We start from the raw sequence: 21121 nt of genomic DNA on the forward strand, positions 1-21121 counted from the left end.
ATAAGTGCAAAACCCTCTCAAATAAATACGGAAGTGTCTTTAATACTGGTTTTAATATCATGGTTTTAGTGAGAGTACATCATGGCGGGAAGCCAAATATCCCTAAATGGTTTTAATACTTGGGAGCTCACTCTTGGTCCTCCTTGTTCCCTTTGATTTCTCCCCAAATCTCGATAAACTGAGAGGGCTCAATCATTATTATGATGGTTTCCACTCCTAGATCTGAATCAGATGTTGTGTATCTATCTTGTTATTGTTCGTCTACCATTATAAAAAATTAGACTCCAGGTCTTCGACAACGATAACAATGTTTCGAGGTAATACTTGAAACCAAGGTGGATATAGGCCTAGATGTGAGGTCCAAACTTCTTTTGACAGAAGTTCTGACTTGTTTGCCAAAACGGTAGGTTGACCTACATCCTCGCCTGGACGGTGGTAGTGGATACTTATAAGGGATTTCGATGCTTAAGTTAAAAAGGATTTAAAGTAGGTTAGTGAATTGGGATTGAGAAATACCTAAATTTAATAGAATATTTATAGAGTGAAATGATGACTTGGCTATTATTCATGAATTTTTTCACTACTAATAGTAGATAGTTTCTTCCTCAATATTTAAAAAGTTATCTCACGTTGGGGTAGGGATTGAACTGTTAATGATATTTGAACCAGTGAATAGCAGGATCTGGCTTGCCATGCAAGTTGGATTAAACACAGGTCTGAATACTCATGTCTTAAGTAAGTCGCGTAGGTTAACCCATGTAGTTTAGGGATTAGTCTTTTTGAAATAGAACAACTTTAAGACACATTAATGATGGACCAACTTCTTTTGAGTTATGACTTAGTTATTTAGGCCATAATATGAATAATATATATAATAAAATTGATATTTACTAATATTCGGATAAAATATTATATTATGTAGTAATATTTTTAACAAAATAGTACTAACTTAGATTAGTTGCTTAAGTAAATATCAAAAATTTGAATTCCACTTTATGTATGTAACAATCCACTTTTTTTCCACGAAGATAGTGCATGTAATGCACACGAAATTATTTGAACCTAATTTCTTTAAGAAAAAGTCTAGAAGATCAGCACTTTTATTGAAATTTAGCCAGTATTTAACTATTAAAAGAAAAATAAATAATCTTACACTATTAAAAATATTAATAATGACTAATTGATGATTATACAACACAAATTCTATTGGCTCCTAGCATTCCTCTCTCTTTAAAACACACTACAATTCCACTTTCAGATCCATCTTTTTTAACTTTGTATAACGCGTTTAGGTAGGTGGGATAAGTAAAAATGGAAAATGGTCCATAGGGAATGAGGACTAATTCCATGATTCATCAATGATGAAAATTAAAACTACGATTTGTCTCGCATCCATACTTAATAGTTGGAAAGTCCTCCGAAACCTACCAACAAACAACACTGCTTCATGATCAAAACACACTGACCCTTCTAACAGAAAAACCTGAGTTAAGATACAGAAATATTTCTACAACACCTACATCAAATTAATATCTTCTAAAAATTTTAGACCAAGGCAATGCTGCTCTCTCCACCAGGGGGTTTGCGTGCACCACGAACAGGGTCTTTGATTTCGGCTTTTCCGGCAGCAAATATGTCACTGCCAGTGATTTCTCTGAGTTTAGCTCTGCTCAGATGCTTTTCTGCTGATCCTGGAGGAACATCTCCTTGGAAGATGTTATTGCCTGAGAGCTCCGCAAACTTCTGATCGTGTATCTTCTTTGCTGTCTTCTTAACCGGGGCTTCGCCAAATAAGATGTTACTTTGGCCACCCGCAGGCTACAGAAAAAGAGCAATGAAAAAGGATGTGAAAAAGATGCAGTCATGCTCATAACTATGGTCCATAGAGCAATATGAGTTGATGAAAAGCACATTAAGTAAGCTCAAATCACTCCCACAAAAAGAAAGGAACGCGTAAAACTGACTACAAGTTATGTCAGAATACATATTCTAGAAACAGTAATTAAATTATGGAAACTCTCACGACAATAAGACAAACTGATTGAAGTCCCAATGCTTAATGCATGTTCAATCTGACTCCAACCCAATTTAATAGTTCAATAAGTTGTATTCCTAATGAGCTACAACTGCATTATGATTATCAATCACAATCCTTGAGTAAAATCTAAACTGAAATTCTTGCCAAAATTAGATTATAGAAGTGATCATCAATTGAATTTTGCATTTCTGGAAAGCAAAAAGCAAAAAGTTGGTGCACCTTGAAAGGCTAAAATTAATCTCTGCATGAGAAGCCTAGTCCATTCCACATTGATGACCATTTTGTAGCAAGGGATTAAACTTTTTATCACCATTCTTTAGATTTCTATTTTACCCGATGTAAAATCATGCATTACTATTCTTTTCATTTTCATAAGCAAAAAACACTTACATTGGAAACTTTAACTGATGTTCGGACATTTCTTGGAAGGGGTTCTCCCATATCTTTACTTTCTTTTGATTCTAAAGTGCGTGCAGCCACCACTTTGCGAGGCACAATTTCAGGAGGAGGGCCAAATATGTCATTTCCACTGAGCTCCTTGGTCTTGGCATTTGATATTTGCTTCTTAATCTTAGAGTCCGATTCACTTTGCAATGTCCCACTCAGCTCCCGTTGCTTTGCAACCTCATGTATAGCGGTAGGCTTCTTGGGTGAAATGCTTTCTTCGGTGCTGAATGATATCTGACTAACTCCATTAAGTGCTTGCTTAGTAACATAAGAACACTCTTGTCACTATGGAATTCGATCCGAAAAAATTTGTGGCGCAGGCCAAGGAAATTATATAAGCATACCTGATATATGCGAATGCTTGTTTTGTTATTCAAATTTGCAGAACTGGCTTCTGAAGCCGAATCTCTGGCATTTCCCGAAAAAATACCACTTCCAGTCATCTCTTTCATTTTATACCCTGAGCATGGTTTGCTGAGAGATGCACAATGTGAGGTCAGTTTTGAGTTTTGACAACAGGGTTTAGATTTAGTCATAATCTGAATAGCTAAGGGGACCCTTTATTTTCTCTTTCCTTTTCATTCTAAATTAAGGAAAATTGCTACTTTGTTTTCCCTTTTTTAAAGTTAAATGGTAAAAACATGGGAGGGAAAAAAGTTGTTTAAAGTAATTTCCTTTCATAAAGCTTTCAAACTAGTAAATAAAATGAAAAAAGAAAACGTAAATCCAGCAAAACAGTTTGCAAGTTACAATATCGCCATTTTTTCATGACACAAATCAGATTGCAGTTCCTGAATTACATACTGCAGCACACATGCACAAGGAATTAAAAAACCTTTCGGTGTTCTATCATGGCTAAACCCTGAAAACACCAACGTATGTAGAAAGAAAAAAAAAAAAAAAAGAAGATTAGTTAATTTATTAAAAATATTAAGGTTCCCTTAACCAAAGCTTTAAGATAATAAACAAACAATTTGGTAAGGCATTAATTTATCTCTTCATCGTCTTCGTCACACAAAAATTCAGGCTCAAAAGCAACGCATTTTTTTGTTTTAAAAAAAAATCTGGCTTAGCTCCTACGAGTTTTCACTTTTCATCTAATTTTTTTCTGTTTCCAAAAACAGATCGGTGCAGCAAAACCAACATATACAGAATCAGATCAGAGAACGAAGAAATCAAAAACAGAGAACAAAACAAAACTGAAAACAGATCTGATTTGAGAGAAAGAGCGTTTTTATTTACCTCTTTGAGAGAGCCTGAGCTTCTTCCTCCGTGAGCTGGCCTCCATGGAGCACCTTGCTTATTCTATCCGAAGGCTGCAAACAAATAAATAAAGAACAATGCAAACGACGAAAAGCGATAATTAGAAAAAAAAAAATCGAAAAGTCAAACAGAGAGAGAATAGTGGATGAATGTGTGAACCTGGCCGGAGCGGGTGGAGGAGGCGGGAGGTGAGGCGGTGGTTTCCGTGGGAGGAGTTTCCGACCATGTTAGGAGATCGGAGGTGGAAGAGTGTGGTTTCCTTACCGGCGTGTTTCTCTGCATTCTCTTGTTTCTGTGTGACTCTCAGTGAATGTGAATGTTAATGTTAATAGGTGGGAGATTGATATTACTTACTCATAAATATTTGAATTTAAAATCTAATCATGTTCGATCCGTTCTCCTCTACCTATAAATTACTAATCAAAATGTTATTACTGCTGTCATCTGTAAATACAATTGTGTTCGGATAATATTTAATTAATTAATTAATATAGATTAAATTTTATTTTTAATATATTTTAAATAGAATTAATAATTTTTTACTTTTCATTATTTTTTTTTTTTATCAAAGATAGGAGACTCGAACCCGCAACTTCTTAATTGAGTATGGGAAAATTATGCCATTTAAGCTATAACTCATTGGCTTTACTTTTCATTTTTGAAAATTATGTTAAGAGATAGTTTAATTCCTTTAATTTAATAATCTAACAACATATTTTATTTCATATTTTTAAATATTAATGACTAACTAAGGACTAAAAACAATAAATTAAAATGACTCTCTAATAGTTCTCATATAGTAAAATAATAATAAAATGTTAAAATTATCTATTTTGATTTTTATATTAAAAAATTAATTTTTTAGTACTTTTTTTATTTTAATATAATTTTAAATGATATTATTTAAACAATATTTATTTTTTTAAATTATATTTGACAAAAAAATATTCAAGTATAAATTACATTATCACTAATTTAATTTTAATAAAAATTAATTTTATAAAAATATATTCATATTAACAACTGCTTGTAAACCTTAATTCAAATACAAGTCTTTCTCCACACCCAATCCATTTTGGATGTTGCAGATGGACACTTTTAAAATTCTTTTATCCCTTATATGCTTGACACGTGTACATAAATTGCCTATAAAGACCTTGTTATAAAAAATTTGAGAAATGTTCATAAGCTAACAAGTAACAAGTTATGAACTTTTTTTTTCTTATATAGTTATATTGAATTATTAAGAGTGAATTCTTCAAAAATGATTTAAATTATATGTGCTATTCTAGGTCTTTACAAAAATGTCATTATCTTTTTACATTAAAATAATATATTTTTTACAAAAAAATTAATGACATTTTGTTGTTTTATTATTAAAAAATTTTTTTTATTACGAAACATCAATAACATTTTATACTATCACTATAATATAAAAGGCTACGGATTCGTTACTCCTACTTTTATGTGGGAGTAACATTAACCATCATAAAAATATTTATAAATAGCACCCCGTTTTTGTATTTTTAGAAGAATTTATAATTAAACATTTACCCCTGTATTTTTTCTTTTTACACATTCTTCCTTTTTCTTTTAATCAGTTTCAAAAGAGACGAGACATTTGGCTCTGCTAGGGTTCTTGCCTCCTTCTACCAGGTCGCTGGTTCTCTATTCCTCTCCCTCTGTGGTCCCTATCTCTGATCATCGTGCACCGTCGTTGGTTCTCTGCTCCTCACTGTGCGCCGTCGCTACTGCTCTGCTCCTCCCCGTGTCTCGCGTTCGTTGGTGGGTGATCTCGCCGTGTCTTGCTTCTGTGTCTGCTCGAAGTCGAAGCAACATTTCTTCTCTTGTCTGGACTCACTCTGACTCTCTGCTTTAGTTCGGTAGTTCAATTCAGGTATCTCTCAATTTAGTTTCTTTCTTCTCGAAGTTTCAATTTTTCAATTAAGAAATGGAAATAATATGAAAGAGTCTAATCTGCCGCCGTGCAAAATGCCGTTTTTTGCTCCTGCGAGGTTCTCCTCCTTCCTGGAGCTTTTGCTCTGGTAGCTTCTCCTTATCCATTAACGTGCCTTCGCCTCCTCGATCTGTTTCTCAATTTGCGTTCTAACTTCTCACTTTTAGATCTGTAACTAAATTCACATCCTCTTGTTCTGATTACTTCAATGATTGTTATATGCTAATTATTCTAATTACATCCTCTCTCAATAATATTTTCGATTTCGATTTTGAATTCACTCTTAATTATTTTTTCTAGCATTTCATCTTTCATGAGGCTTTGATAATTGACTGGATGCTCTTTATTTCTAACTCTGTATGTTCTCCAGTTTTTCGGCTGCATAGCAAATGTTTTGCTGATAATCTGTTTCCCTGTCTCCTTACTTTTGCAGCCTTCCCCAATTAAATCTTGTGTAAAATATGGATGATGGACTGCTGAATCTTTATTGCTGTTTTTGGTATTTTATTTATTTAAATTTTTTCGTGGCTAGTCTGATAGGATGTCCTTAAAATTTGTAGTATTTTAGGCTGCAGATTGGAGTAGTGCTACTTCCCTTTATGAACAGGCTGGTAAAACAACATTATTTATTCATACCTTAAATTCTGATAATATAGATAGAGATGTATGAAAATTAAAGCATGTAACTCTTTAATTTTGGCAGCTAATCGATTTAGAGTTGCCAAGGATTATGAGAGATCAAAAGCAGCATATGAGAAAGCTTCCAAGGGACAAGAGATGCTTGCTTCGTATCCTTATTTATAACTGGTTGTTCTATAATCACTGTGAAAGGATTGTGTGTTTCTGTGTCCTTGACAAGTAAACCAGCCCTTGGGATGCAGCTAAGCACATGGAATCAGCTGCTAATATGGCAAAGGAACTCAGAAACTGGAGAGAAGTTGTGAGCTTCTCTCGAAAGGGCATCGGAATTGTACATTGAGTGTGGGAGGCCACAACCTGCATCAGATGCTCTTGCAAAGGGAGCCCGATATTGTTTGGTTTCTGTTTTCATTTTCAGTGTTCTATGCTTTAAGGATTTTGTTAAAGAACAAGTGAAAACAAACAAAATGAACTTTATGGCTTGGAGATGCTGAATTATGTAAATGATATGTAGCTTTCTTTATTTTCTCACTATGCAGTGCTTTGGAAGAAACCATGCCTGAAGAAGCTATTCAGCTATATACTGATGTCATTACAATTCTTGAGGAAGATGGAGGAGGATAAATGGCCTTTGATCTGTATCGTTCTGCTACTGCTGTTTATATAAAACTTGAGAAGTAAGTCTGTGTAGTAAAGTATGAAGTTCCATTCAAAATTTTCTTGCAATTTTCCTTGAATGCTGATTTTGCAACATTTTCCGGGGTATGTTTCTGTAACACAAAGGTATTTGGACGCTGCGCCTCTCCAATTGAAGTTCGGCTTAGCAGCTTCCAAGTGTAATGCTACCAATAGCCAGTGCAAGGTTAGGATTGATTTAATTTTGCATTCTGCATTTGAACTGTAACTGTATATATATTGTATGTTGCTGTGATGGAATTTGCTTGTTATTTTTAGGGAGAAATTCCTCTAACAGAGATGCTCATAAATGCAGGCATATCTCAATGCAATTATTATCTACCTTTATACTAATGACTACAAGCAAGCAGAGATGTGTTATAATGACTGCTCTCGGTGAGTTTCTGCCTCCTCTCTTGTTAGTTTCCTTTTACTATAAAAGATTGAATGTCACTTTAATCAATTATTAATATCTATGGATAATATGGTTGTGTGGTGTGTCTAGGATTGATGCTTTTTGCAAAAGTGACCAGAATCGCTGTGCTAGCAATCTCCTTGCTGCATACTCAGATGGAGACATTGAAGAAATCAAACGTATCGCCCAATCAAGCAGCATTTCAAATCTTGACCACTCGGTAACCTAAGTTTGTATATATTACATTTCCTGTGTATGATCATATTCAGATTTCATACAAGGTGGTTTTAGAAGAAGTTCTAATAACTGTTCAGTCAGAAAATTCATACATCAGAGAATCAATTTTTTAGAGTGTAATACTGATATCAGTTTCTAAAAGATTTTTAATCCTCAACAAATTTTAATTACCAAATCAGGCTTTAACCTTTTATTTTATTAGATGTCAAATTTTGGTAAAAGGTTAGACAAATCGATCCCTATTATTATGTAACAAAGACACAACAGTTGCTAAAAATTTTTAAATCCTCGTATTAGTTCTTCTATATTAATGAACAGTTTGATGTTAAGACCGATTAAAATATTTGAAGAACAAAATATTTGGCTACAAATTTTCTTAGAAATTAATTTGGGATATTACTTATTTTTCACTATATATTTTGTTACCCTGTCCCTAATTACATTGATTTCTAATGTAAGCATACTGAGTGGTAAGAAGTAAGAGCTTGTGGCACAATTCTTGTGATGTGAACTAGCCTTTGTATGAAACTTAGTATGTGAGTTTTGAATTTTACAGATGATTAGGCTAGCAAGGAAACTGCCAACAGGAGATGTGAGTGCATTGAAGGGTAACACTGCCAGACAGGAAGACCAGCCTCTGGATGAAAATGACCTCACTTAACAATTCTCCGGGCCACATTTCTTTTATTAATTTTTCGTTTCTGACGTACCATAAGAATATTTTGATCTTAAGAACAATGAAACTTAAAAAGAGGTTTGGTGTACCAAGTGTACCAAGTGTTCAATCTTATTCAATTTAAAGGTGACAAAAATTGTGAATGCTATGCTTTATAAACATGTCTTGGTATACTAGGCCCTGTAGGAGAACAATACTGAAATATGAACTTAGAAGAGAGTAGCCAAGGACATGAAAAGAAGATTTTTAAATATTATTTCTGAATTGTTTCACTTAGAGAGTGATTACATACAGAATATAAAGATTATTTACAACCTAATTAAGGAAAGAAAATAACAGGTAATAAAAGCTATTCAAAACAAATCTGCACCAAATCTATCCTAATATAAACAAATATGTACTAATTATAGAATAATTACAACACAAGGGTTGAAAGTGAAACACATTATTTGAGGAGCAAAGTTCTCCATGTATTGTTTCTATTGATATCAATCATCATTTATATATCAGCAGCATTTCTTTTTCTGTTTATATACAGAAATTTAGAGATAAATGGAGATCTGTAAGGATGAAATCAATAAAGCCTAAATGACACCAAAAGCTAGCTTAAAAAGAAAAATATAAATATAAAAAAGAAAAGTATAAATGGGACAGGCACTAGCAACTACAATGGGTGTTTAATAGCATTAGCCACCTCTAACTAACAAGTTCACTCTATTACTAGGAACAAAAGAAAATTTTATATCTTGGCCTTACCCAGAATTTTCTTCAGTTTAGTTTTAGGAATCCTTGTAGCAATGACTTCATCTCTTCAAATGAATAAAAATGTCCTTCTATGTTATCTTCTTGCTCCTGCTTTATCAAATTGAAGCCGAAAGTTTTGGTCTTGACATCACCCAGAGAGTTGCTTGAACCATTTGAGCACTTAGAGGCATCATTTCCACTGCCTGAAGATTCAGAGGAAAGTTCTTTGTGATGCCAGTACTCTACACATTGATGACTGGGATCTTGAGCTTCAATGGCCTGAAATTGTTTGCCGGAATTGATTAAAACTTCAGAAGTTAGATCATAACTTCCTCAGTGGCTGAAAAGATCTTCAATATTTGAGATTGCGTTACCTGAATAATGGATGGCTTAAGGAATCCGAACATTTTATGACCATTAATGCTTTGCAAAACCTCCAAGGGAGGGAGTTCTTGTTCACCTAGACTCTTACACCTCTCGATCTCAGCGTTTAGTCTGTCAAGAATTGTTTCCCAACACTTATCCGCTGATGTGTTTGTGAAAGCTTCAGTTGGATGTTCTTCCATGGTAACCTGGAATATATTTTACAAAATGTGTAATAAACTTCGATCAAGAACTAGTCAATCATAGGTGTAAAACCAAAGAGAGATACAAGGTCAGAAATAATACCTTGAAAAGAGGACCAAGAAATCCAGCATCAGAGATTTCAGAAACATAATTACAGGGTCTTGTTGGATCAAGAATACTAAAGAACTTAACACGGCTCTTGAATCCTGGATAAGTTTACCAAAACAATAAAAAAGTTGCTCTTAAAAAAAAAGAGTGCTCTGTCTTCGACACAGAATATTAAAGCTGGCTTATCCTGTAGTTATAAGTAGGAGAACGGAGAGAACACAATTAGCAATATTTATTTTAGTTAACAAGATCATTCATGATGAACAAGTAGCTTTTCAGTTTGGGATAAAAACCATTTGTCAAGTAGCTTACCAGTTTATGGTTTTTATCCCAAACTTGACAAATGGTTTTATTTTAGTTAACATTTATTTTACCAGTTTGGGATACAGATCAAAGGCAATTTGTCCTCCTCCATCTTCCTCAAGAATTGTAATGACATCAGTATATAGCTGAATAGCTTCTTCAGGCATGGTTTCTTCCAAAGCACTGCATAGTGAGAAAATAAAGAAAGCTACATATCATTTACATAATTCAGCATCTCCAAGCCATAAAGTTCATTTTGTTTGTTTTCACTTGTTCTTTAACAAAATCCTTAAAGCATAGAACACTGAAAATGAAAACAGAAACCAAACAATACCGGGCTCCCTTTGCAAGAGCATCTGATGCAGGTTGTGGCCTCCCACACTCAATGTACAATTCCGACGCCCTTTCGAGAGAAGCTCACAACTTCTCTCCAGTTTCTGAGTTCCTTTGCCATATTAGCAGCTGATTCCATGTGCTTAGCTGCATCCCAAGGGCTGGTTTACTTGTCAAGGACACAGAAACACACAATCCTTTCACAGTGATTATAGAACAACCAGTTATAAATAAGGATACGAAGCAAGCATCTCTTGTCCCTTGGAAGCTTTCTCATATGCTGCTTTTGATCTCTCATAATCCTTGGCAACTCTAAATCGATTAGCTGCCAAAATTAAAGAGTTACATGCTTTAATTTTCATACATCTCTATCTATATTATCAGAATTTAAGGTATGAATAAATAATGTTGTTTTACCAGCCTGTTCATAAAGGGAAGTAGCACTACTCCAATCTGCAGCCTAAAATACTACAAATTTTAAGGACATCCTATCAGACTAGCCACGAAAAAATTTAAATAAATAAAATACCAAAAACAGCAATAAAGATTCAGCAGTCTATCATCCATATTTTACACAAGATTTAATTGGGGAAGGCTGCAAAAGTAAGGAGACAGGGAAACAGATTATCAGCAAAACATTTGCTATGCAGCCGAAAAACTGGAGAACATACAGAGTTAGAAATAAAGAGCATCCAGTCAATTATCAAAGCCTCATGAAAGATGAAATGCTAGAAAAAATAATTAAGAGTGAATTCAAAATCGAAATCGAAAATATTATTGAGAGAGGATGTAATTAGAATAATTAGCATATAACAATCATTGAAGTAATCAGAACAAGAGGATGTGAATTTAGTTACAGATCTAAAAGTGAGAAGTTAGAACGCAAATTGAATATGTTGGTGATTTTGATTGGCAATAAATTTATTTATGAGTTTAATAGTTTTACTTGAATGTTGTTTTGATTTTAAAAGAATTGTATTGTAAACCAGTTTTCAATTAAAAGTTTCCCGTCCTTATATGTTGGTGATCATATATTGCGTTTGTGAGAATCATGATAGTTTGCACTACCTTTGGCTATAGCTTTCCATATAGAATACGTAACACAACCAAAAGAAAGCTGTAAATTTGATGACATGTAACATGGTTAGATTAGATGTATCCATATATCTAGAATGTGCACAACTTAATAATTCATATTTGTGTTCGTCGGTCATCAATCTTAAATTTTATACATAAAATACAGTGTAGAGTGAAATAGATACCTGAATGATTCCCTTGCTATGGGTGAGACCATGCATTGATTTATGCCTCTCTCACCACTTTCTAAGTCTTCCCTTCTCTTAATAACTTCCTCATCTTGGTAGAATTGATAATCTTGATACTTAGGAAGCACTAGGAGTCACAATATTAAATCTATTAGCATAAAATTGTGACGTATATAGTTTAAATTTCTGAACATTAACTTTTTGGTTTAATTATAGTCATGCTAATTGTGAAGTGCAACGGTTTACAAAGTTTCTGATAAAAAACTTACCAAAATTTCTTTAATTCTCCTTTTGTTCTTCAACCATCTAGCATTTCTATTTTTTGTGCAATATTTGAAATTTTCTGCACACCTCATTGTTCTTATCTTTCTCCCAATCATTGCTGCAAAGAAAGACATCAAAACTACTGCTTTTGATAATTCTCAATGACACAATGGATCTTTTTATGGTGCTGATAACTCTAGTTATAATAGAACTTACTATCAGGTAGTGACTTTAATTAACTATGTTGTTTGACATTTTATATTTTGTTCAAAGTAGATTCTTGACTTACTTGAAAATTGCTCCTCTTTTTATTCTTTAGGAGTCAATATATGCTCAAGCGCCGCATGAAATTTCTAGTGTTCAATATTTTGAAAACTATCAACAGCAATTTGATCCTAGATATGGAAGAGGATATGGTGTTCCTACACCACACCAGCAATCTCAACAGCCTAATTTTATTTGTTCCACCACAGATTGCTCAGGTCCCCAATCTCCCCAAATATTTTAATATATAACAACTCAAACCATTAAGAAACTAACAGTAGCAGTTTTTTGTGTCTTCGTTTGGAGTTAGTGTTCAATTGCCCCATATTTTTGTCATTGTAAACAATCAGCTCTAGATTGTTTTGAAAAACAGAATTATGAGCTTGTGTTTTATATATCGTTTAAGTGACATTTTTCTTCTGTTTATATATGCTGAACAGATTGTGAGGGAGACCAAATGTTATTGAATGCATTTTTGACTTCTTTGGTACCACTATCTTTTGTCAAATTTGGTTTGAAGCATTAGAAGATTTCATAGAGTGATCATTGCCTCGGCATTTACAAGCAATTTCTGATTTATTCCATCATTATTTTCTTTTTGTGCTTAATTTGTGACATGCTGTGATTTTTAGGATTTTTTAGTTTTGAAGTATGGAAGCAAAAAAAGTGATTCATTGGTGTAGTAAGGATAGTCTTACAATCTGAATTATATAACAAATTTTATTTATCCATTAATACTTTCTCATTTTGAATCCATTTATCTGGTGAATGAACTAAATATTACTTTACCGCATTAGCATTCATCTTACCCCCTTTGTTTGTTCTTTTGTTTGCAGGAAAGAAGTTTTGCATCTTTATAAGTGCAAGATGAAAGCAAGAGTTATTATTGAACTAACAATAGATAATTGTATTCTAAATATAAAGCTCTAGAGTATTTCAAGTAAAAGGGTCTAGAAAAATAAATTTATTCATAATTGCTTTATGAATTTGAAGCTGACTGGCACAGAATGACTTATACTATGTTGGTTGTCTAAAATTGAAAGTGGTCGAAATGCTTTAGGCATTGAAGTAGCAGGGAAGGGTGCAATTAGTTTTGAAAAATTGGAGTATTATCTTGGTGTAATAATTGTGTGACTTTATTTTATGATTGATATTGTACTTTGTAACTTTATATGATTATTTGTATTAAGTTATATTGTATTATATAATTTAAGATAGATCAATTATATCTTATAAATTTAGGATATGTTTGAGCTTTGTTATTGCTCATTCTTTGGATAAGTTATATTGTATCTATTATACCAGCAATAATTAGTTACGATAATATATAGGTCACTAATAATTTATATTATTTTTTTTTCATATAACTGACAAATTAAAGGAAATTAGTAATATAAAATTGTAACATGTAGAGAAAGGATAAATTAGTGTATAAACTAATGAAAAATAATTCAGTAATATGACTTTTAGAAAAGTATGCAAAACGTGGTATAGAGAAAATAGTAAGTTTTGAGAGTTGGGAAGTTCATAGGGTAATAGGTATTTCTAAGTGCACAAATAGGTTGTATTACATGATACGTTGATTTAATTACACTACTACATTTGTTAATGCTTAGTAAAGCTTATGATACATTAATAGCATCTTTGGTGAGATTGAAAACAATTATTCATATCTTCTTTTTAGATTTAATAAAATAGATATTTTTTTATTATGTATTTTTTATTTCTCATTATGAATCACTTTTTTGTTATCATAGAAAGAACTTATTCATAATTATAATTTAACTTCAAAATCATCAATTATTTCTCATTTTTTTTATGATGAGCTCTTTTTTATTAAAATAAAAAAAACAAATTGTATAATATATATTTCACAACTATAAAGATAAAATTACTTGAAATTTGAATAATAATGATCCATTCACTAATAATACTAATTAGAGAATTATTATTATTCTGTGCAAGTACGAGAAGGTTGAGTTGAAAAGTGTCTTCATTTGATTTCATAGTCACGGCAAAGCTAAAAGGGTCAGGAGTCAAGTAAGGACAAGCTTAGAGCTAGAATACTCTAAAACTGAAGTTAAGTTCTTCTTTAAGAATCCTTAGTTCAGAGAAGGTGGTTGTTCCCTTGGCAAAAGAGCATAAGGAAAAAAAAATTGCAGCAAACTAAACTGTTGTAAACCACTAAACTATTTAAAATTGTAAACTACTAAACTATTTACTTGCACAATTCCATACTACTAAACTATTATAATTAGCTGTTACTTTCCGTAGGAATCTTCTATGATACAAAATATGGGAGAATGGATAATGCATATAAGGCGTTTGATGAAAATTGTCAACGAAAAACTTGCGGCTTATACCACTATAATTACTTCGTATGCTTATAGTGCAGATTCTTGCCCCTATCTGACGGTATATTCATGCTCTTATTTTGAAAATAGTTAAATTGCTTCCACAGAAATTATTAACAATTTAATTCATTATCTGAAAACTATTTGATTTTCAATAAAGGAACATCCTTCAACAATTTCAATTGTGTGCAGAAATGAAGCAGCATGATTCCGTTGAAATTCACAACAATTTAGCAATGGATAATTCAGTGAATATGCTAAAGAAAACCATGGTCATGAATGAATCAAATGTGTTAGGAATTTATGGTACCCATTCAAAGTTCTAGATCATGAAGAATGAGAAGAATACATGCTTAGTTCCTGAATCACCTCTACCATTTTGGCCTTTGCTCAGAAAGCTTATGAATGCACATCACTGCAATCTTTGAAAGAATTGCTGCTTCTAGTTTCGAATATTTTTTCTTTAGATTTGTGTCCACAAAATCATCAAATCTCAAAAACTCAACTGCCATTCTGATTGAACCCCGTACTGTTGTCTTTCCAGACAGGACTTGAAGAACAATGACACCGAATGCATAAACGTCGCTCGTCTCAGTGATGCGTCCAGTGGTAATGTATTCAAGAGCTAGGTATCCCATGGCAGCACCAACTTTCGGTGCCGAATAAACATTGTCGTCTGCTAGAAGCTTGGGGAACCCAGCATCCATGATCAATGGGTTAAACTGATTGTCAAGAAGAACTTTTTCAACTAAAATATTTTGGTGAACCATTGTAGGTTTGCTTGCTTCATTGCTTTGCAGATATCTAAGACCTGGTTAAAAAGGATTAGCAAATACTCAATATCAACCAGATAGATACTTATGTTCATTCTGCATAATGATTATAGCTTAATCTTTACTATAAGTTCATAATAGTCATCTTAATTCATGTAACCGATGCTAAATACTAAATAGTTGAAAAATACCTTGTTGTAAGAAAGAGGCAAATTTTCTTATCTACAATGAATTTCTTAGAAAATATTGGGTGTCGAAAAAGAACTACCCTTTTGCATTGCCCTTGATGATGGAAACCCTATTAGAAAACTCAAACACATTTTCACTTCCATCTTCCATATCAAGATGTATAGAGTGCCACCGGTTACAAAATCATAGACAAGGTAACATTCACCTCTACTACTTGAGCAACAAAAACCTCTCATCTTTATAATGTTTTCATGTCTCAGTGAGGTTAGCAGGCTCAATCCCTTCAAGAATTCAACTTCCTCAGGTATGCAGCATGTCACATTAATACTGAGAACTCGTTTGTAGACGGCAGAGAATTTGCTCTAACCCAATAAAGATAGAAGCAAGTGAGAAAGTATCCGTATGAAGCTGAACAAGATTATGAAAACACATTACAAAATAAAAATTAATCAATCAAGTCTAACAATCCTATAAACAACAAGATTTAACTTCTAATTGATAAAGAAAGACCAATTCTGCATGATGTATCTCTCGGACTCATGTCTCACATAATTAAAATTGCTTCAGTGACTTACAGCAATTTCTTTTCGAAAAAGCAAAAAAGCAGGGCAGAGGGATAAAATAAAACAAAAACTGTGGTGCGAAGATAGCAGAAAAACCTCCAAATTCACAAGAATTGCCATAGAAAAAACATTAAAACAAATAAAGTAAAATGAAACCTGAGTAGTTCGCAGGGGCAGAGACGAAATGCAACAACGCAGAGGACCGAAAAGTGTGGTGTGGCGGCAGTAGAAGTGGTGGTGACGGTGCTAAGTGCAGGCAGCGATAGCGACAGTGGTACCTGAGATGGAAGAAGAACATGAGGATTATTGAAAAAACCCTAACAGAGACATCTCTCATCTCTGAAACTATGGTTACAAGAAAAAGGAAAAAGTGTGAAAAGCAAAACTAAAGAGGCAAAATTTTAATTATTAATTTTATTAAAAAATAAAAAAACGGGGTTCAATTTGTAAATAATTTTAGATAGGTTAATGGTACTCCCACATAAAAGTGGGAGTAAGAAATCTAATGGTGAGAGATCACACTTTACTCTCTAGAATAAAATTCAAACTTCAGAGAATTCAAATCCAAATTTAAGTCCATATATTTATTTTACTGTAATTCCAATAATTATTAACGGAACAATAATTGAATAGTATTTGTTATGTAGTAGCACACCTTAAAAAATTTACAATATTGATAGCATTTAATTGCTCTTGTTTTTTTTTTTTTGGTGACTTTAATTGCTGTTGTTTGAGTCTATTGATTTACTTTTTTGCTATCCATGATAAAAAAAATATTTAAAAGATAATATAAATTAAAATGAGTTTAAATAGACTAAATTTATCTTATTTTTTAATTGTATTTTTTTTTATTTTGTATTTTTTAATTATTATCAAAATAATTGAATAATATCAAATGTAATAAATATATAATGATAAATGTTAATATACATGCAATTATAAATATTATATTAAATAAGTTAATTTTAGATTATTATCTCTCTATTATTATTAGAGTATAAAATTCATATTATGCGCGACTTTTTCGTTAATGTTTTAATAATTAATAAGTTAAAATAAGTGAAAATTAAAGTTAATTATTTGATATTCGGTTTAAAATGAAAAAGTATAGGTAACTAACAAGATTTTTGAATAATGTATAAACAATGTGAATTAATAGGATTAAAAAAGTAAATTTAATTAGTAGCATTAAATTAAGGTGTAGTGTATTTTCATTTGATTGGTGGTTGTTGATGTTGTTCAAAATTTTTATTGTTTACCTAGCACTCCCCGTTCAAAATTCACCAATAAAAGTTGGCGTGAATGAATGAATTCGATCGGATCATCACCAGTAAAAGTTGAATTTTTGGTACAGAGATCTTTGCTTCTAAAATTGTTATCAGTGATCACAATAATTTGCTATAAACTAAGAGTTATTTGCTGCGTGTTTGGAATTTCCAAGGGTTTTTTTTTCCTCTCTATATATGGTAAGTCAAAGTGTGGAGTTTGGTGAAGTGATCGAATAATGTTTGAAAATTTTTTTCCTATATTGAATATCTAGATTAAGCTCCTTATTATAGTAAAGTTTCAAGATTAGATGCATGCATGCATATATGGAGAGGTAATTAAATGAATTCTTATTGCTTGTCAACAGCGACATTTTACCTATACAACAACATTTAAATGATAGGTAATATAAGTAACTAATATAAGACAGATGAAGTAGTTTAGAAGTGCATTTCTCATATTATTATATTTCGATCCTGTCACATATATAAGTAATTTTATTAACTAAATTTAATTAAATTCGCCTAAATCTAAAATAACAACTCATACAATATATGCATAAATTACACATTTTTTTCGTATATTATTTTTCATCATGATTTTTTTTATGGTTGCTATTATTATTATATTTTTTATTTCTTTTTCTCTTTCTTTTGATCATATTGTAATATTTTTTATTTAATTTTTTTTTTGTTAAAAAAAAACATGAAAATTTTTAAAAAACTAAAACAAGAAAGAAAAAATAAAGAAGAAAAAGAAAATGAAGATAATGATAAAAAAAAAAGAGAAAAAAATTTTAAATTATGTAAAATTTATCAGCAAAATAGTATCAAAATCTTTTAATAGTGACATAGAAAATTTTTTAATTTTGACACAAAAATTTTAAATAATGACACAAGTTTTTGTTAAGAGAGGGTGAAAGAAGAAAAAAAAAAGAGAAGAAAGAAAAAGAGTTTTAAATTCTACAAAATTTATTAAAAAAATAGTACTAAAATTTTTTAATTGTGACATAGAAATTTTTTAATTTTGTCACAAGAATAATTTTTTAACTGTGACCTTGAAAATTTCTTAACCAATTAAAAGTTATCAGAAACAAAAATAATACTGAAATTTCTTAATCATGATATAAACAAAATTTTAACGGTGACATATGAAATTTCTTAACCAATTAAAAATTATCAAAAATTTTTTTATCTTGTGGTCATTTAAAGACTTCTTGGTCATTTATCAAAAATTTCTATATCATTCACCAAAAATTTTGTGTCATTTTTAATTAAATGATGTGTTTTTCTTATCATTGAACTAATTGAGCGGTATTAAATTCATATATAAGATCGATATTTAACTATTTATGTGTCATTTGTAATAATTGATGTGATTTTTTATTTCAAAACACATTTGAATATATTTGTTAGTTAAATGACTTATGATTTTAGATGTGTGATTTTTTAAAAAAAAATTATTATTTATAAAAAATTCTTGTATCATTTTTAATAAAATTTTGTATTATTCACCAAAAAGTCTTATGTTACTTTTGTTATTATTAAATTAATTGATATGCTAGAACTAATAACTAATTTTATAAAGACTTGAGTTACAAATTTAAAAATTTTGATAAAAAAATAATAAGTGAAAAAATATGTTAATACAGTGAAATTAAGTAGAATAAGTATAAAAATTTGGAAGAGAATGAAACAATGACATTTACGTATGAAAATAAAAATCTATGAGGATGATAACAATAATAATAACAATAATGATGGAGAAAGAGAAAAAAATTTAAATAAAAAAAAATGAAAAAAAAAAGACGCATACCCTATCATAATTTGATTGGACTTTACTCAATACAAAATTTGGTTGTGTAGTATTTTTAATTATCTTTAAAGATTTTGACACAAATCATAATAACCTGTTAAAAAAAAGTTTAGTTTTATCTACAGCTGTCCTAGCAATTACATTGTTCTTTTTTAGCTGTCTTTTGTGTGCTTTTAGGTTTGATTTAAGTTTTAATTAGATAGAATTATTTTTTTAGAGAATTTACAATTATTCATAAATTTTGAAAAGATTGGTAGGTAAAAGCTAAATTTCTGTACCAAATGAATTGAAGGTGGGGATGATATACAAAAGGTTATTATCGTATGAGCATTTGAATATTCATTGTTTTGGTTTTGGTCTTCGAATAACACTTGGCCTCTTGTATCTTTCTTCTTTAGCAATGATATATAATGGATAACCTTTTTTCTTTTAGAGCCCCTTCTTTCTTGATGACAGTGGTATTTAACAATAAAAATCAATCAATAATTAATTAATATAGATTTTAGATATGTAACTGTTGAATTTTTTTAACAAAATATTATATGTATATATAAAAAAATCATCTATCAAATTAATCATTATATATTTCTGTATGGAAAAGTCTAAAGGCCAGCAACTTTGTGTTTTGTGACCAGTCTTTAACCATTAAAAAAAAAGTGAGTGATCTCTCACCATTGGATGTAATCTCACACCATTAAAAAGATTATTAATGGTCAATTGATGGTTACAAAACACAAAAGTTACTGTCTCCTAACACTCCTCTTTGTGTATAAATAATATATATATATATATATATATATATATATATAATTTAACTCATTTTAATATATATTCAATACAAATAACTAATTTAGTGGTTGATTTTTATTATATATGTAGCATAATTAATTTTTAATATATGAATATTTTTTATTAGCTGATAATTTATGTTGTTTTAAGAGAAAAACTAATATTAATTATTAAACTTTGCCATAGGCAGGGGAATTTAACATTTATGACTGAATTCTATTAGTATTATTTTATAAAATAAAACAACAAATTCATGACTTCCAAAAAAAAAAAAAAAGGCATCTGCCAACGCAATAATATAAATTAAATAAAAACAAATACAGAAAAAAAAAAAAAAAAACTAGTGCACTATGCACCAATTGAATTTGTTTGAATCCAAAATCAAAAAGCCTCCAAAGCCAACCCTAGTGCAAATACATCATAATCATCTGCACTAAACCATGCATTATGATCATGATCATGGCCATTTTTGCATCCACACTCATCCCAATTGAAATTGAAGCTCTTGTTATTATTCTCCTTCTCCTCTTCCCTCTTAGCCACTTGTATTTTTATCTCAACTTCAACTTTAGGTTCTTCTTCTTTGCATGGAACCATCTTCACCCACTCTTTGTACACCATGTTTGGGGATGATTCAAGAATTTCCTTCCATGGAATCTCACCTTTTCCCACAAGATTTGACCCCAAAATCTTCTTGCTTTGCCTCAACTCCAAAACAAGGCTTTCATGCTTGAGTGTATCCAAGAATTCTTGGGGGCAAGAACAATCAAGAGTGAAGGACTCATTCCAAAAGGGAAAGGATTTGGAATGAACCTTCTTAGTGTTAAGTTGGATCCTTTTGTTGTTGTTCCCTGAAGGAAGATAGAATCTTGCAAATAAATTCCCCTTGGACTTTATGGAATCAACATTTTGGACTTGTATTATTCTTATTTCACATTTAAATAAGGAACAAAAATTTTTGGACATATCCATGTTAAGAAATTTAATGTGTGTGTGTTTTAAACTAGAAAATAGCCAAGAGAATAAGGTTTATTTTGTTTGGATTGGATTTCAATTGTTGTGTGGATTTGGACATAGATGGCTATGACATGATACATATATATAGTGATTACATCAAATAATTAAAAACTTAAAGTAATTAGACAAAATAACTAAAAAGAAGTTGGGAATGCCATTA

At 31.1% G+C, this 21121-nt stretch overlaps 3 protein-coding genes, 2 long non-coding RNA genes and 1 pseudogene across 10 annotated transcripts; 1 reads left to right on the plus strand and 5 right to left on the minus strand.

Annotated features, from left to right (window-relative positions):
* Positions 1-1302: 1302 nt before the first annotated feature.
* On the minus strand, positions 1303-4128 carry LOC112784199 (uncharacterized). Its single transcript, XM_025827324.3, has 5 exons — positions 3908-4128; positions 3728-3801; positions 2830-2959; positions 2429-2743; positions 1303-1818 (listed from the first exon to the last, which is right to left on the minus strand). The coding sequence occupies exons 1-5, from the start codon at positions 4028-4030 to the stop codon at positions 1546-1548; spliced, it is 915 nt and encodes a 304-aa protein (XP_025683109.1). The 5' UTR covers positions 4031-4128; the 3' UTR covers positions 1303-1545.
* Positions 4129-6166: 2038 nt separating this feature from the next.
* On the plus strand, positions 6167-8490 carry LOC112785561 (gamma-soluble NSF attachment protein-like; annotated as a pseudogene).
* Positions 8491-8776: 286 nt separating this feature from the next.
* Positions 8777-9894, minus strand: LOC140182535 (uncharacterized). The gene is made up of 3 exons (XR_011878297.1): positions 9761-9894; positions 9466-9663; positions 8777-9370 (listed from the first exon to the last, which is right to left on the minus strand). It is a non-coding gene; the product is annotated as an uncharacterized lncRNA (long non-coding RNA).
* Positions 9895-10138: 244 nt separating this feature from the next.
* On the minus strand, positions 10139-10957 carry LOC112782687 (uncharacterized). Its single transcript, XR_003193079.2, has 4 exons — positions 10820-10957; positions 10643-10727; positions 10404-10563; positions 10139-10252 (listed from the first exon to the last, which is right to left on the minus strand). It is a non-coding gene; the product is annotated as an uncharacterized lncRNA (long non-coding RNA).
* A 3868-nt stretch (positions 10958-14825) lies between these two features.
* Positions 14826-16467, minus strand: LOC112784714 (proline-rich receptor-like protein kinase PERK3). Of its 6 annotated transcripts, none has more exons than XR_003194023.3 (3): positions 16231-16466; positions 15514-15873; positions 14826-15360 (listed from the first exon to the last, which is right to left on the minus strand). XR_003194023.3 is itself a non-coding variant. In XM_025828012.3 (3 exons), exons 2-3 carry the CDS (start codon positions 15745-15747, stop codon positions 14921-14923), a joined length of 471 nt encoding a protein of 156 aa, XP_025683797.1. In that variant the 5' UTR covers positions 15748-15873; positions 16231-16467; the 3' UTR covers positions 14826-14920. The 6 variants fall into 6 exon arrangements, 4 of the variants coding, with proteins under 4 accessions (XP_025683797.1, XP_025683795.1, XP_072085914.1 ...); XR_011878614.1 differs by having other exon boundaries at positions 15514-15919; positions 16231-16461; XM_025828012.3 differs by having other exon boundaries at positions 15717-15873; positions 16231-16467.
* A 3679-nt stretch (positions 16468-20146) lies between these two features.
* Positions 20147-21027, minus strand: LOC112783807 (uncharacterized). The gene has a single exon (XM_025826880.3). The coding sequence runs from the start codon at positions 20914-20916 to the stop codon at positions 20326-20328; it is 591 nt and encodes a 196-aa protein (XP_025682665.1). The 5' UTR covers positions 20917-21027; the 3' UTR covers positions 20147-20325.
* Positions 21028-21121: the final 94 nt, after the last annotated feature.

This window comes from Arachis hypogaea, chromosome 20 (genome assembly GCF_003086295.3).
Source record: "Arachis hypogaea cultivar Tifrunner chromosome 20, arahy.Tifrunner.gnm2.J5K5, whole genome shotgun sequence".
Lineage (NCBI taxonomy): Eukaryota > Viridiplantae > Streptophyta > Magnoliopsida > Fabales > Fabaceae > Arachis > Arachis hypogaea.

Excerpts from the sequence above, each read along its gene's own strand:
- LOC112784199 (XM_025827324.3), bottom strand. The coding sequence starts at position 4,030 with ATGCAGAGAAACACGCCGGTAAGGAAACCACACTCTTCCACCTCCGAT. Across the intron at positions 2,744-2,829 it reads CAAGCATTCGCATATATCAG|CAAGCACTTAATGGAGTTAG; the intron begins GTATGCTTATAT and ends TATGTTACTAAG. Across the intron at positions 1,819-2,428 it reads CATCAGTTAAAGTTTCCAAT|CCTGCGGGTGGCCAAAGTAA; the intron begins GTAAGTGTTTTT and ends CTTTTTCTGTAG.
- LOC112784714 (XM_025828010.3), bottom strand. The coding sequence starts at position 15,747 with ATGAGAGGTTTTTGTTGCTCAAGTAGTAGAGGTGAATGTTACCTTGTC. Across the intron at positions 15,361-15,590 it reads ATCAAGGGCAATGCAAAAGG|GTCTTAGATATCTGCAAAGC; the intron begins GTAGTTCTTTTT and ends CTTTTTAACCAG.
- LOC112783807 (XM_025826880.3), bottom strand. The coding sequence starts at position 20,916 with ATGGATATGTCCAAAAATTTTTGTTCCTTATTTAAATGTGAAATAAGA.